Below are 17,145 nucleotides of genomic sequence, written 5' to 3'. Positions count from 1 at the left end.
TATTGATGAGATACTCTATCTCACTTACAGAGATTAGGTAGCTACTCTGCACTGTGTTGGTATATGGCATTAGAAAACATAAAGAAGGAATCATATCCTTAAACCTAGTTACAGCACTTTCTGAAAGACTTCTAGTGTAATGAAACTTATTCCCCACTGCTGGGTAGTCCATCAGAGTAAATGTAAATGTTAAGAAATGATCAGACAGAAGGGAGTTTTCAGGGAATACTGTTAAGTCTTCAATTTCCATACCATAAGTCAGAACAAGATCTAGGATATGATTAAAGTAGTGGGTGGACTCATTTACATTTTGAGCAAAGCCAATTGAGTCTAATAATAGATTAAATGCAGTGTTGAGGCTGTCATTCTCAGCATCTATGTGGATGTTAAAATCGCCCACTATAATTATCTTATCTGAGCTAAGCACTAAGTCAGACAAAAGTTCTGAAAATTCACAGAGAAACTCACAGTAACGACCAGCAGGACGATAGATAACAACAAATAAAACTGGTTTTTGGGACTTCCAATTTGGATGGACAAGACTAAGAGTCAAGCTTTCAAATTAATTAAAGCTCTGTCTGGGTTTTTGATTAATTAATAAGCTGGAATGGAAGATTGCTGCTAATCCTCCTCCTCGGCCTGTGCTACGAGCGTTCTGGCAGTTAGTGTGACTCTGGGGTGTTGACTCATTTAAACTAACATATTCATCCTGCTGTAACCAGGTTTCTGTAAGGCAGAATAAATCAATATGTTGATCAATTATTATATCATTTACTAACAGGGACTTAGAAGAGAGAAACCTAATGTTTAATAGACCACATTTAACTGTTTTAGTCTGTGGTGCAGTTGAATGTGCTATATTATTTTTTCTTTTTGAATTTTTATGCTTAAATAGATTTTTGCTGGTTATTGGTGGTCTGGGACCTGTTTCCATTGGCTGGCAGTCCCTTAATACAGGATGAGTTCCTGCAGTGGACAAACCTGTGCTGTAATTCTTTGAAACATTCTTTTTGCAGAAAGCCTCCAAGGAGCCCATCATGGAGGAAGCTGAGCTTGACTTCAAACCTTTAGAAGAATGCGAAGAGGGCCAGGAGGAGGAAGATCATCCCAGAGAGACTAAAGAGACTGAACCGGAACCTCAAAGAGAGAGCGATCGAAAAGGTCAGTTACCCAACACTAGTTTATGAGTTGCGGCTGTTCTTGAGAAATTTCCACTTAAATGAACCTTTTCTTAAAAACAAGACTTGAAAGTTCATCTATAATTTGCCAGAAGGTACATGTGAAATGTAAGCCTAGGTTTTATGTTTTGGTGAAAGAAAATCCTTCTCTGTACTACTTCTTCATGAAGCTGTATAACTGGGGATACAAACTGCAAAACGTGGACTGTGCACCATTTCTCTAATCATGGCCAGAGAAGCCTGTAGCTTCTGGGTGTCTTTCCTCACTCTTCTTCTTCTTGGACAGTCTCTCAGTTTTTGAGAACTTTCTACTCCATGCAGAATTTACCACAGAGTGCCATACTGTTTGTATTTCATCATCATTGATGTAAATAAAGTCCAAGACATATTCAGTGACTTGGAAATGTTCATGTATCCATCCCCTGACATGTCTGAAGAAAACTGGCAATAAAATGGATTATTTCCAGGTATTATACCAAAACATTCCATTAATTATGCATCCCATCATCTTGGCTTTTATATTTTTAATCAATATATATCAAATTGTAGAGATTTGCTTTTCGTTTAAGTTTAAGGCCTGGTTCACACGGCAGGATAATTAGGCCGATATCAGACCCGATCTTCCCCTTCCGACAATCTTAAGGACGCCCCGACAATTGTGATGACGCTAAAGATAATCTTATCAGATATTCCTGCCATGTGTGGTGTGTTAAGAGCACTCTGATCTGCTCGGAAGGACGTCAGGAGCGCTCCAATCGCAAATCGGGGATATTCAACATGTTGAATTTTTTTGGCCCGATATCGCAGTGTGTGTTGTGTCCTCCGACCAAAACGAGCACGCAGCCTGCTGAATGTGATGTGCAGCCCATCAGAAAGCGAGGTGACAGACATATGGAGCGGAAAATAAAATCAAAACAGCTGTTCTGACTTACCAGAAAGTCTGGTAGTCGCGCTGTCTCCACTCCTTTTAAAAAACGCCTTTTGTTTTTCTTTTTGTATTGTTTTTTTCCCTCTGTTTTAAATAGTCCACAAAGTATCTCCATTTGTCTTCACGTGTGTGGTCTCTCTGGTTTTGGAAACATAAAGATAACTTTAAAATCCTGTCATGTGAACCAGGCTTAAGGATGATCATTTTCAAAATGTTTATTTTTTGTAGTTTTTGTATTGAAATGGCATAATCAAATTAAAATGTGTGAAATACCAATTGTTCCAATACTTTTGGAGGGTACTATATCCTGCTGTCTATTAAAGTTTGGAGTAATTTTTAAACAATTTGAGAAAGAGCTTTAAGTTGGAATATAAAATTAATTTCAAACATTTTCCCAGTATGCTCACAGACCACTGGGGGTCACTCACAGACCCCCATTGATCTGTGGACCACTCTTTGAGAGACTGTGACAAAGGAATTGTTTACTTTGTACCAATTGTCAGAGAACAGATTTGAGAGAGTCTGAGGGCATGACCGCCCTGGAAATAAAAAAAAAAAAAAGGTGCTATATGGTGGCTTCTGGTGTATTTTGAGTATCATATTTGTTGTCTTTGTGCACCTTATTATAGATGCACTTGTGCTATAAAGTCAAATCTGGGAGCATGTGTTGGTGCTTTGCTTCGCCACATCCATGACACCACCGAGCCACCTTGTGTCCTGGGTAGCAGCTGCCAAGACAGACAACCAGTCCATTCTCACATCTGTAAAATTTGCACTGCCTTTGCTTTGAATTATGCTATGTTCGCTACACAGACAAAATAAGGCAAAAGTAGCTCAAACACAGGTGTACAATAAATTCTCAGGGAATTTCAGCCAGGGCGGGGAAACAGCGGCCGTGAGGGCGCAGTTGCAGAGAGAGGCTGCTGTGTGCACACACACCAAAATCAAAGTGAATTAAAAAATAAAAATTGCACATTAACCTGACCTATTAGTCAAATCCTCTGCAAGTCTGTTCTCAAATTACAGAAAAGGAATTATAAAATCTACGTCCGCCTGCAAAGTGCATTCAGCTGGAAGTGAAGGAGCTGCATTTTAACACAGAGGCCAGCTTGTACTTCTGCCAAATTTTCTTTGGGATTCTAGTGTGGTAAAGTATTATACTTAGGCTCATGTTGTTCTGTAGCAGGTTAGTTCCCCCCCCCCCCTTTTTTTTTTTTTTCTTTTTCAATATCCCCATCCTGCCATTTTGGTGAGAAATTGTGATTGCAAAACCTCACAAACGTGACTTACAAGGTGCTGGACTCACCCACAAGCTGTGATGTGAACCGGACAGGAAGTAAAACCAATAACTGCCAATGAGGGTCATACATGTGCTGCTTTTCCATAAATGTATTAGACATTTTGTGGCACTGTACAGTCTGGTTTAATATAGTTTACACCTTGTGTATATTGTTGATTGCACCAATGTTGTAATAGATGCAAAAACTGCACCGCCCCTTTCATAGAATTGCATTGTGTTGCTGTTAGCATAATGTTGATGCATTTTTAACTTATCTTCCAGAATTGACCAGAGTTTTGGAGGAGGCTTCAGGTGCTGCTCCACCAGTTGCACCTGCAGTTTTAGAGCCACAGGCTTCTGCGCCGTCGTTGCCCCCCAGCCTACCCAACAGAACGGAAGAGTCTGTGCGGCCGGCTGAACGGATTGACAGGCGGCCTCCCCCTGAACTCCAGCCAGAACCCAGCAAACCCCCTCTGCACGTCCCCATGTCTAATATCATGTTGGAGTCTCTACCCATCACCCACATTTCTACCCCTCATACGGGTGGGTTTATAGTTCTTCCTTTTCGCTTTAAATGGAAGGATATTTTTGTAGCTTGGTTCAGCCCACCAAAAGCAGAAATATCTAATGTGTGTCTTTTGCATTTCCTGCTTCTTCCAGAAGTATCTGCTCCATCATCCACCAGCCAGCTTCCACAGAAAAAGCATACAGACGTTCCTGTAGCAACTAACACCTCTTTGTCATTCACCGCACCTATAATGGCCGCTATTGGTCGGCCTACTCCTGTGCAACATGACACAGATGAAGACGAGGGGCTGAAACACTTTGAGCAGGTTAGTTAGTGTGTCTTAATTGTTTAGTGATGGGAATATGTTGTAAGAGTTGAGATTGTCCTCAGAGAACATGTTTCAACAGCAGCAGGCTGGTGTTTTTAATGCAAACAAATAGGAGTAAAGAATGGCTAGATCTGAGAACAATGGCCCCAGAATTTAGTATGAATATGGAGTATTACCTTTTGGAAATGTATGATTAAGAACCAGTGCAGCTGGTAGGGTTTGGATTTGATCTAGCCCCCATTTAAAAAAAAAAAAAAAAAAAAAAAAAGCACATTAGTTTATCATCCCCACCTGCATGCTGAAATCACCCTGTATCAATTTTTAATATTTTTTATTTTGGTGACTTTTATTGATGTTGGTACAGCTGGTGCAAGAACCGGTGTCCCGTCGAGATGAGGTGCGCCGCGCTACTGCGCATGCGCACATCGCTCTACCCCGGACTTGAAGACGTCACCCGTCGAGATGAGGTGCCTCACGCAACTGCAACTGGGGAGATGATGTAACTCGCTTGACGTGCAACTGGGCATGCGCATTTTTTTTTTTTTTCCGTCAAAGTTTTTTTTATTTATTCAGTGTATTTACAGCCTAGTAAGTAAAACATTTTCTGTATTTTACATTAGGAGCATAAATGTATGTATATGTATATTTTGCCTGTGGAAATAAGCTAACTCCAGGTTAAAAATACTTATCGTTTTATAGTGAGTAGATTTTATACATTACTATGTTCGGATGAACAATTTATACATTTACTTGCCCATCAAAATAAGCAAACTTCGTCAAGTAATTTTTTTCAGTGCACACACATGCAGTTCCGCGAGGCACCTCATCTTGACGGCGCCCCTCATCTCGACAGAACACCGGCATGTCCTCTAGGTGGCGAGTGTGCTTTGGCTAAAGACAGCAAAGTTTATCAAGCCGGACCCGGAACTTACCGCTTGTTGTCACTGACAACCACAGACGCGAAGACGATGCAGTTTATAGTGATATAGATTGTTGACATAGCCAGCAAGCTGAAGCCATGGTATGGCGTGAGCGTTCCCCCCCGAGGCGACCATGGGCGATATTTACAGCCAGTATGCATATGCAGTATGCTGGACAGCAGAGGTAGCGTGGACGTTAAGTACAATGGTTGCAAGGTGAGTTTTTCCTCATTCACTTCTTCTGCTGCAGTGACTCATTAGCAGAGGTGGGACGAAGTCTCTATCAAGTCATTCTCAAGTCAGTCTGCAAGTCCCAAGTCAAGTCTCAAGTCAGCTTGCAAACAATTGGTCACTGACTTGAGACTTGACTTGGGACTTGCTGATTCATCATTTGAGAGTGACTTGATGGTGACTTTGTCTCACCTCTGCTCATTAGTGCCAAAAAGTGTTCGGCTTGGGCCGGCCCGAAAGTTTTTTTTTTCTTTTTTTTTTTCTTCAGAGAATTCTTCTGACATTATGTACATATTTTCGTGGATTTTAATCAAATATTATTGCAGAACTATGAGGCTGGTTTTGTCAGTTCTTTTTTGAAGCTTCCCTTCAGGGGAAGTTTCATTTCCCAGCCTCAAAATCTTCCTCTATTGTTCTGTTTCTAAGGGAAAAAAAAAAATCTGCCCGCCCTCATCGCTTTTTTCTGATGTCAAGGATGATTAACTGTTTTTTTTTTTAATTTTTTTATGGGGCCTTCATCCAATTAAGGATCATAGGAGGGCTCAAGTCAGCAGCCATAGGGCCAGAGGTGGGGGTTCACCTTGGACAGGCTGCCAGTCTGTTACAGGGCCACGTATAGACAGATTAACACATTTGCACACTCACTCACACCTATGGTCAATTTAAAGTTTCCAGTTCGCTGAACCTGCATGTCTGTTAGTCGAAGGAACTGGGAGGGAACTCATGCAAATCCCTTCCCACACCTCTACCGTATGGGAAGGGATCCCAGGACCTTCTCACTGTGAGTTCTGTCTGATGTCTCGACTCCGATAGTACAATTCTCCCTCTGCAACGTAAAGTAGTACAACACCTGGATGAAATGATGGAGAATCACCACATGTAGAGGATGTTCACCAAGCTGCCTGTTTTCACAGCAGCACAAATATAACAGTTTTTCTTCATGAGCTTAAGAAGAAAAACCCTTTTTTCTCTCTCTCTCTCTCTCTCTCTCTCTCTCTCTCTCTCTCTTTCAGCATTGGTTGATTCCACCCCCATGCTACATTATTTGGTATACATTATGCCATTAATTATTATGTATATATATTTAACATTTATGTGAGCTATGTTTCATGAAGCCCGAATGTTCAGTTGTGTTTTATGTAATGTGTGTAATTTATTTGCTTGCTACATATTAAGAAAGCTTAGTTAATGTTGTTTACATGTGATAATTCCGGAATTTTTGCTACAGGTTATGTTGAAAAATGAGGTTAAAGTAAAAAAACAAACAAAGAAAAAAAAAAACTAGTGCTTGTTGAACAGGAATGTGTTTGTATTTATAAATTATAGTGATAATTGAGATGTGATTGTCTTTTACCTTTAATTATTAAAGGCTTTTTTTCTTCTGATTTAAAAAAAAAAGTTGAAGGTGGATTATAATAGTAAGCAAATTGGAGGAGATAACTTTATTTATTTATTTTATGTAAATAACGTATCTCTCTTTCAAATATTTTTGAATTGCTCCTCTCTTTCCAGGAAGCAGAAAAAATGGTAGCATACCTTCAAGATGGTGCAGTGGATGATGACAGAGTGTCATCGAAGAGCTCTGAGAAAGCCAAACCTGCAGGCTTGCCTCTCACGCACGAGGCTGCTCTGAAGTGGTTCTATAAAGACCCCCAGGGGGAGATACAGGGTCAGACTGGGGCAGTAAAACAAGTATCATGTATTTTAGTACTGCTGCAGCAGCAACTTGTTGACTCTCTTTTTGTCTTCTTTCAGGTCCATTCAGTAACCAGGAGATGAATGAGTGGTTCCAGGCTGGTTATTTCACAATGTCTCTCTTAGTGAAAAGAGGATGTGATGAGGTCTTTCAGCCTCTGGGAGAAATCATGAAGATATGGGGCAGGGTGCCTTTCACTCAGGGCCCTGCACCTCCACCTCTACAAGTATGTACTCACCTCACTCCTTAATATAATTTCTGAAATGTAAAACTCGCATATAATATATTCAGGCGGGCCAGTGAATTTTGTCTGTTATTGTAATCCGCTATATGTATAAAATGGACAAAGTCCGCTATAGGACAAACTCTATAATATGTATGTAGCGGATTACTGTAGTTATGCTCAGGAGGTGCCAAGCGATCTACAGGGAATCCCCAACGCCAGTTAGGCTTTCATATTTCTTTGATTAAAAACCTGACCTTGAATCAGGACCGGCCTCATTTAATGACCCGGGTCAAAACTTCACCTGAAAAAAAAAAAATCCCTGCTTTAAATATGTGCCAGACATTATGTGCATTAAAAAGATTACATTTGGTCAAGTCGCTCTTTTTTCTAAATCTGCTGTGGAGTGGTAACTTAAAATCCTAAAGTCTCACTTATGCTTATACAACTGTAACTCTGTCGCCATGCAATGACGTCGACATGTGCATGAGCCTTTTGAAGTTCTCTGTCACATTGTTGGGCACCTTAATGCAGTTTACAGCAGGAACAGAGGCCTTTTTTTGATTAATTTGTCTTTCAATGAGCTCCACTTCTTTATGCAATTATCAACCTCCAAATCACCGATACTGTATGTACAGTTTTCTCCATGAATTGTGGGTCATTTTGAGTGTCTTTTCTGACTCTGTGTTGTAAAGTTGGTCATATTTGCAGATTTTTCTGCCAAATGTTTTTGAGCTGTGATCGAAATGTAATCAGCATGCGCACTGCAAAAACTTTTGAAATATGACAGGACAGGAAGGAGTGAAAACATAAGTGACAAATCACAGCCCTTTACGATGTCCGTTGTTAAAGCAGGTGCACGGGTTTGAAGCCCCACAGAGGGCTCTGTCTTTGGTTCCTCACACCCAGGGATATGTGTGAAACGTAACACCATATTACATGTGAATTCTTTGAGCCCACGAGTGACTTCCACTCCTGTCTCCAGGCCAAAACGCTGGACTTTAGTGATAGGGGATTCTTTCACCCGCAAAGTCAGGTTACAGGCTGATGTTAAATGTATTCCTGGGGCCAGAGCTCCCGACATTGCATCCCATCTTAGGGTACTGACGCTGCAGAAGGGAAGAAAGACGAAGGAACATGACATGAGATATAGTCAAATAGTTATTCACGTCGGCACCAATGATGTCAGGATGAAGCACTCAGAGGTCACAAAAATGGACATAGAGAGGACTTGTGACCTTGCCAGAAAGATGTGTCGGCATCGATTAATAGTCTTTGGTCCTCTCCCGGGGTACTGATGAGGTGTTTAGCAGGCTGATGTCGTTAAATAGGTGGCTGGCTCAATTTTGTAGACAGCAAGCCTTTAGCTTTATTGGGGGTCACAAATATAACTCGTTTGAGCATCTGATTCTCTGCTTTGCTTAGGATATTATGCCTTGCCAAGGTCAGAAGAATAAAAATCAGCCGTATTACTTTGTCACTGTATATAGGCCTCCTGGCCCATATTCTGAATTCTTAGATGAATTTGGTGCATTCATCTCTAACTTGTCAACTAGTGCAGATAACATTCTGATCATTGGTGACCTTAACGTTCATATAAATAAGCCTTCTGATCCCCTCTGCAAATCATTTATGGAAATTGTGGATGCATTAGGATTTCGGCAATGCATTCAGGACTCGATGTACATTAGTGGAAATACCCTGGATTTGGTTCTCGCAAGTGGTATTGCTGTCACGAATATTGACATCATGCCTCTTACATCAGTGGTATCTGATAGCTCACTTACTCAGTTTACAGTTTCGCTGTCGTGTTTAGTGGAACAACAACCTTATATATCACTCCGACGATGCATCTACTCCTCAACTAAGACCGAACTCGAAGTTAGACTGCCTGATGTCTTAGCTTCACATTTGGCAAATACCCAATCAGTAGACAGTCTTGTGTATAGTTTAAACTCGGTGCTCAAAACTACACTCGACATGATTGCGCCACCTGTGTTAAAACCACGCTCCCCCAAAACACAGTCACCTTGGTTCAGTGATTACCTGTGTGACCTCAAGCAGAGTTGTAGTCTTACACACCTCTCTGCAGCTTCTCTCCCCCTGCCATCCCCTCATTACCCCATCCCCGTAGAGACAGTGCCTGCTCCCAGACCACCAATAACCAGCAAAAATCTATTTAAGCATAAAAATTCAAAAAGAAAAAATAATATAGCACCTTCAACTGCACCACAGACTAAAACAGTTAAATGTGGTCTATTAAACATTAGGTCTCTCTCTTCTAAGTCCCTGTTAGTAAATGATATAATAATTGATCAACATATTGATTTATTCTGCCTTACAGAAACCTGGTTACAGCAGGATGAATATGTTAGTTTAAATGAGTCAACACCCCAGAGTCACACTAACTGCCAGAATGCTCGTAGCACGGGCCGAGGCGGAGGATTAGCAGCAATCTTCCATTCCAGCTTATTAATTAATCAAAAACCCAGACAGAGCTTTAATTCATTTGAAAGCTTGACTCTTAGTCTTGTCCATCCAAATTGGAAGTCCCAAAAAACAGTTTTATTTGTTGTTATCTATCGTCCTCCTGGTCGTTACTGTGAGTGTCTGACTTAGTGCTTAGCTCAGATAAGATAATTATAGTGGGCGATTTTAACATCCACACAGATGCTGAGAATGACAGCCTCAACATTGCATTTAATCTATTATTAGACTCAATTGGCTTTGCTCAAAATGTAAATGAGTCCACCCAACACTTTAATCATATCTTAGATCTTGTTCTGACTTATGGTATGGAAATTGAAGACTTAACAGTATTCCCTGAAAACTCCCTTCTGTCTGATCATTTCTTAATAACATTTACATTTACTCTGATGGACTACCCAGCAGTGGGGAATAAGTTTCATTACACTAGAAGTCTTTCAGAAAGCGCTGTAACTAGGTTTAAGGATATGATTCCTTCTTTATGTTCTCTAATGCCATATACCAATACAGTGCAGAGTAGCTACCTAAACTCTGTAAGTGAGATAGAGTATCTCGTCAGTAGTTTTACATCCTCATTGAAGACAACTTTGGATGCTGTAGCTCCTCTGAAAAAGAGAGCTTTAAATCAGAAGTGCCTGACTCCGTGGTATAACTCACAAACTCGCAGCTTAAAGCAGATAACCCGTAAGTTGGAGAGGAAATGGCGTCTCACTAATTTAGAAGATCTTCACTTAGCCTGGATAAAGAGTCTGTTGCTCTATAAAAAAGCCCTCTGTAAAGCTAGGACATCTTACTACTCATCACTAATTGAAGAAAATAAGAACAACCCCAGGTTTCTTTTCAGCACTGTAGCCAGACTGACAAAGAGTCAGAGCTCTACTGAGCCGAGTATTCCTTTAACTTTAACTAGTAATGACTTCATGACTTTCTTTGCTAATAAAATTTCAACTATTAGTGAAAAAATTACTCATAACCATCCCAAAGACATATCGTTATCTTTGGCTGCATTCAGTGATGCCGGTATTTGGTTAGACGCTTTCTCTCAGATTGAGTTATTTTCATTAGTTACTTCATCCAAACCATCAACATGTCTATTAGACCCCATTCCTACCAGGCTGCTCAAGGAAGCCCTACCATTATTTAATGCTTCGATCTTAAATATGATCAATCTATCTTTATTAGTTGGCTATGTACCACAGGCTTTTAAGGTGGCAGTAATTAAACCATTACTTAAAAAGCCATCACTTGACCCAGCTATCTTAGCTAATTATAGGCCAATCTCCAACCTTCCTTTTCTCTCAAAAATTCTTGAAAGGGTAGTTGTAAAACAGCTAACTGATCATCTGCAGAGGAATGGTCTATTTGAAGAGTTTCAGTCAGGTTTTAGAATTCATCATAGTACAGAAACAGCATTAGTGAAAGTTACAAATGATCTTCTTATGGCCTCGGACAGTGGACTCATCTCTGTGCTTGTTCTGTTAGACCTCAGTGCTGCTTTTGATACTGTTGACCATAAAATTTTATTACAGAGATTAGAGCATGCCATAGGTATTAAAGGCACTGCGCTGCGGTGGTTTGAATCATATTTATCTAATAGATTACAATTTGTTCATGTAAATGGGGAATCTTCTTCACAGACTAAGGTTAATTATGGAGTTCTACAAGGTTCTGTGCTAGGACCAATTTTATTCACTTTATACATGCTTCCCTTAGGCAGTATTATTAGACGGTATTGCTTAAATTTTCATTGTTACGCAGATGATACCCAGCTTTATCTATCCATGAAGCCAGAGGATACACACCAATTAGCTAAACTGCAGGATTGTCTTACAGACATAAAGACATGGATGACCTCTAATTTCCTGCTTTTAAACTCAGATAAAACTGAAGTTATTGTACTTGGCCCCACAAATCTTAGAAACATGGTGTCTAACCAGATCCTTACTCTGGATGGCATTACCCTGACCTCTAGTAATACTGTGAGAAATCTTGGAGTCATTTTTGATCAGGATATGTCATTCAAAGCGCATATTAAACAAATATGTAAGACTGCTTTTTTGCATTTACGCAATATCTCTAAAATTAGAAAGGTCTTGTCTCAGAGTGATGCTGAAAAACTAATTCATGCATTTATTTCCTCTAGGCTGGACTATTGTAATTCATTATTATCAGGTTGTCCTAAAAGTTCCCTGAAAAGCCTTCAGTTAATTCAAAATGCTGCAGCTAGAGTACTGGCGGGGACTAGAAGGAGAGAGCATATCTCACCCATATTGGCCTCTCTTCATTGGCTTCCTGTTAATTCTAGAATAGAATTTAAAATTCTTCTTCTTACTTATAAGGTTTTGAATAATCAGGTCCCATCTTATCTTAGGGACCTCATAGTACCATATCACCCCAATAGAGCGCTTCGCTCTCAGACTGCAGGCTTACTTGTAGTTCCTAGGGTTTGTAAGAGTAGAATGGGAGGCAGAGCCTTCAGCTTTCAGGCTCCTCTCCTGTGAAACCAGCTCCCAATTCGGATCAGGGAGACAGACACCCTCTCTACTTTTAAGATTAGGCTTAAAACTTTCCTTTTTGCTAAAGCTTATAGTTAGGGCTGGATCAGGTGACCCTGAACCATCCCTTAGTTATGCTGCTATAGACTTAGACTGCTGGGGGGTTCCCATGATGCACTGAGTGTTTCTTTCTCTTTTTGCTCTGTATGCACCACTCTGCATTTAATCATTAGTGATTGATCTCTGCTCCCCTCCACAGCATGTCTTTTTCTTGGTTCTCTCCCTCAGCCCCAACCAGTCCCAGCAGAAGACTGCCCCTCCCTGAGCCTGGTTCTGCTGCCTTCCCACTGTCGCCAAGTACTTGCTCACAGGGGGTCGTTTTGACCGTTGGGGTTTTTACGTAATTATTGTATGGCCTTGCCTTACAATATAAAGCGCCTTGGGGCAACTGTTTGTTGTGATTTGGCGCTATATAAATAAAATTGATGATTGATGATAAGGCTAGAAGTCTAGAACGGAAATGGCATTCAAAATTAGAAGTATTCCACCTTGCGTGGTGTGATGCTATCTTAGACTATAAGCTTGCATTACTGGCTACAAAGTGGACCAATTACTCTGATTTGATCAACAACACTTATTCATGGACAACCACCTGTAGTTCGCTCTCCTTTTACAGCACAAGATTTCCTGGATTACTTTGAGAAGAAAATAGAAGACATTAGGTCAAACATATCCTAGCATACCTCAACCCAGCCACCATGCCCTGCTATTGAGGTGGGCGCCATTACTGTAATGGCGCCATTACTTATTCTCAAATTTGCAGAATTTGAGAGTTTCTCTCTAGGCATGCTGATGAAACTCATAACATCAACAAAAACTACAACCTGTTTATTTGATACTATACCAACAAAACTGTTTAAGGACCTGTGGCCCACTCTTGGGCCGACTGTGCTGGAAATTATTATTCTTTCTTTAACTTCTGGATATGTTCCTAAATGTTTCAAATCTGCAGTGATTAAACCATTACTAAAGAAACCTACTCTTGACCCTAGTGTATTGAAAAACTATCGGTCGATATCAAATCTATCATTTTGCTCCAAAATTCTGGAAAAAGTGGTTTCACGGCAGCTCACGGACTATCTTACTGAGAGTAATCTTTTTTTGAGCCACTGCAGTCTGCATTTAGAAAATATCATTCCACAGAGACGGCTCTCACTAAAGTGGTGAATGATCTTTTGCTTGCAGTGAATTCGGAAACCACTACGGTCTGGTGCTGTTTTATCTCGTCATATTCTACTTGATAGGCTGGAAAATCATTTTGGGATTACTGGGAGTGCCCTTGCATGGTTGACGTCATACTTGACCAGTCGTTCTCACTGTGTTTTGTACAGTAACACTACCTCTAACCTTAGTGATATGAAATTTGGGGTTCCACAGGGGTCTGTCTTAGGTCCCCTGCTTTTCTCCCTTTATATAGCACCCCTTGGACACATATTGCGGCATTTTAAGATTACCTTTCACTGCTATGATGTCTAGAAACATCCTACTTTTAAACTCTGATAAGACTGAAATGATGGTTCTTGGTCCAGTTAGACATCGGCATCAATTTGACCAGTTAACGCTTAGCCTAGGCTTGTGTGACATACCTGACAAAGTGAGGAACCTTGGGGTAATTTTTGATCCTACATTGTCCTTTGACCTCCACATTAGAAATATTATGAGGACTGCTTTCTTCCACCTGCGAAACATAGTGAAGAATCGTCCCATCCTGTCTCTGTGGCTGATGCTGAGACCCTGATTCATGTGTTTATCTCTTCTAGATTGGACTACTGCAATGTTCTATTTTCTGGTTTACTGCAGTCCAGCATTAGGGCTCTCCAATTGGTTCAAAATGCTGTAGCCAGACTTTTGACAAGGAAGCAGAAAGTTCAACCACATTACACCCATTTTGGCATCTCTTCACTGGCTTCCTGTCCCAGTGAGATCAGATTTTAAGGTTCTGCTACTAGTCTATAAAATTGCTCACAGACTGGCACCTTCCTATCTAGCTGACCAAATTAAACCTTATGTACCAGCCCGGGCTTTGCATTCTCAGCGACGACTTTGTGTCCCTAGGGTGAATAAGAAATCTGCGGGTCATAGAGCTTTCTCTTACAATGCCCCTGTTCTGTGGAATGATCTCCCCGCGTCAATAAAGCAGTCAGATTCTGTGGAGACTTTCAAGTCCAGACTTAAGACGCACTTATTTTCCCTTTCGTATGGCTAGCATACTGGCATAGTATAGTTCTGCGCTTTTTATTCTTTTAATTAATTTTATTAGGAAACGGAGCGGGGCGTGGCCTCAACTTTACTTAAATTCTGGGTCTTTTAGTGAAGTTTAGGGCTAGTGGCCGGTGATCACCTTAGTGTTTCTCTGTTTTCCTTGTTGTTTAATGCTGGCAAATTATACACTATTTTTTGCCTTTCTGATGCCTGATTCTGTTTTTTCTCTCTGTTTAAGGTGCAGCTCCATCCAGAGATGGGAGTTGTATTCGTGTTGGCGACCCTCCTGTCCTGTGTGCCAATAGCATTTCTTGTATATTCGTTTTGTGAATTGTTCTGTAATTTGTGTCTGTAGCATGACCCAAGCAGAGGGTCACCCCTTTGAGTCTGCTTGAGGTTTCTTCCTCAGAGAGCTTTTTTCCTTACTGCTGCTCTGGGGGTTAGTAAGGTTAGACCTTACTTGTGTGAAGCGCCTTGAGGCAACTCTGTTGTGATTTGGCATTATATAAATGAAAATAACTTGAAAAATTGAAATTGAAAAACAAAATCCAGTATTACATGGAAAACCATACAAAAGCATTGGGACTTCTGCTTTTGTACAGTGAGTGTGGACAAAAGCAAAAGCTTCTACAGCCTCTGAAACACCACTGAAATACTTTTTTTTGGACCAGTTTCATTCTAAATGGGGCTTCAAAATTAACTTGTCACATCAGGCCAGTGGCACTAGTCCGATGCCGCGAATATCAAGTGGACAAGCATTACTGTTGAGCCCTTGGAAAATAATATCAAAAGATATAGAGGAAATGTATACATAATTTGGTTGTAGGAGAATAATCTAAATTGTTTTGGAAATGAACCAGTCATAATGCACTGATTTTGTAGACTTTCAGCTTTAATTCCAGGGTTTTAACAAAAAAACTGAATTACAATCATTTTTTTTGTGCATAGTCCCTCTGTTGAGAGACCATATGTATTTAGACAAACTAAATAAAAGGGTTATTATTGGTATATACAATCACTTTTATAGCCAGTTTTATTTAGACAACTCAGGATGGATACATGAAGATGAACATTTCCAAGTCACTGCGTATGTCTTGGACTTCATTTGTATTAGTCATTAAGAAATAGAAACAGTAAAGTTCTGTATGATAAAGGTAGTTTCTGCCTTGCATACGTTCATGTTTTGAATTGTGCAGTTAAGATGATCTGGAAGTGGAAAGACATCAACGTCAAAATGAAAGCTGTTCTGTAATGCTAAATAATATTGCATCAGTCTGTTGAAGCACATGTGGAGAGTAACCGGGAACAGCTTTGTGGCTGTGGACACTGCCCCTCAGAGCTTTCTTTGCAGTGCTATTTTAAATAGACCATTTGCCTGAGCAGCCTCTTTGATGATGGCATAGACATCGCTTGCTTGCTAGAGGGTAATTGTGTTTATTTTTTGTCTTTATTTCCTGGTTTCATTTAGGGAGATGGGGATCAGGAGAGGTTGAAGAGACAGCAGGAGCTCACCGCTCTCAACCTTTATCAGTTACAGCAGCTCCAATATCAATACCTCCTCAGGTACGTCCACTTCAGATTGTTCAACTTTTCATTTGTAGATGTAGCAGGACTGTACGTAGAACATAATTATTCAATCACAAGCATTTGTGAACCATCCTCTTTTTTTTTTTTCTTTTTTTTTTGGAGCTCTTACAGGATTAGTCTGAGGAGTTTCATAAGGCTTTTAAAAAAGATCTTTCAATGCTTCAGCTGAAATTGCTAAAAAAAAAAAAACCAAAAAAACCATGTTGAATCATGCGTGTTGACAGTAGGATGTAAATGATTTAACATAGAGAATATATAACTGATTTCCTTGTGTTAATTAATGTTTTGCCTCTGCTTTGCTGTCCAGACAGCAGTATGCACAGGCTCTGGCCCAGCAGAAGGCTGCAGCCCTCAGCTCGGCTCCTCTTCAGCAGCAGCAGCAACATCAACAGCAGATCAACCTGATCTTACAGCAATACCAGACGCTCAAGATGAGGTTGTTATACACCCAACCAGCTACACAAACTTATGTTGGGCCATGGTTGCACTGCAAGAATTTGTTGCATTCTTCACAGCTGCTCTGGTAGCTTGGTGATGGTGCAGCACGTGCACATCCTGCATCCAATATCATGTTGTTGATGTGGCACATACTGTCAGAGAAAAATCTGATGTCACATTGACAAGGTTAAATTGTCTTGTGTGTCTTTGTTGGTAAAAGTTAGTCATCTGTTAACCACAGGATCAGTGGTTTAAACCCTGGTTGCTACACTCTCTGGGTCTAATAGGGGTGTAAAAAACTATTATTTTTGTAATGAATTTACAACTCCAATTCCAATGAAGTTGGGACGTTGTGTAAAATGTAAATAAAAAAAGAATACAATGATTTGCAAATCCTCTTCAACCTATATTCAATTGAATACACCACAAAGACAAGATATTTAATGTTCAAACTGATAAACACGACGTCCATGATTTCCAAAAACAATTTGGAATGTGGACTCATCAGACCACAGCACACTTTTCCACTTTGTGTCTGTCCATTTCAAATGAGCTTGGGCCCAGAGAAGGCAGCGGCGTTTCTGG

General features: G+C 40.3%; 1 protein-coding gene across 1 annotated transcript in view; it reads left to right on the top strand.

The window, feature by feature from the left end:
• The window catches only part of gigyf2 (GRB10 interacting GYF protein 2), a 48,525-nt gene that overhangs the window by 16,828 nt on the left and 14,552 nt on the right, over positions 1-17,145 (top strand). Inside the window, 7 exon segments of the mRNA XM_034182797.1 lie at positions 1,017-1,161; positions 3,668-3,928; positions 4,046-4,218; positions 6,885-7,041; positions 7,128-7,294; positions 16,004-16,098; positions 16,430-16,558. Of these exon segments, the coding sequence (XP_034038688.1) occupies positions 1,017-1,161; positions 3,668-3,928; positions 4,046-4,218; positions 6,885-7,041; positions 7,128-7,294; positions 16,004-16,098; positions 16,430-16,558 (1,127 nt within the window).

The sequence above is a fragment of the Thalassophryne amazonica genome, chromosome 12 (assembly GCF_902500255.1).
Source record: "Thalassophryne amazonica chromosome 12, fThaAma1.1, whole genome shotgun sequence".
NCBI lineage: Eukaryota > Metazoa > Chordata > Actinopteri > Batrachoidiformes > Batrachoididae > Thalassophryne > Thalassophryne amazonica.
Note: the sequence above shows the minus strand (reverse complement) of the source record. Positions and strands in the feature narration are given on the sequence as shown.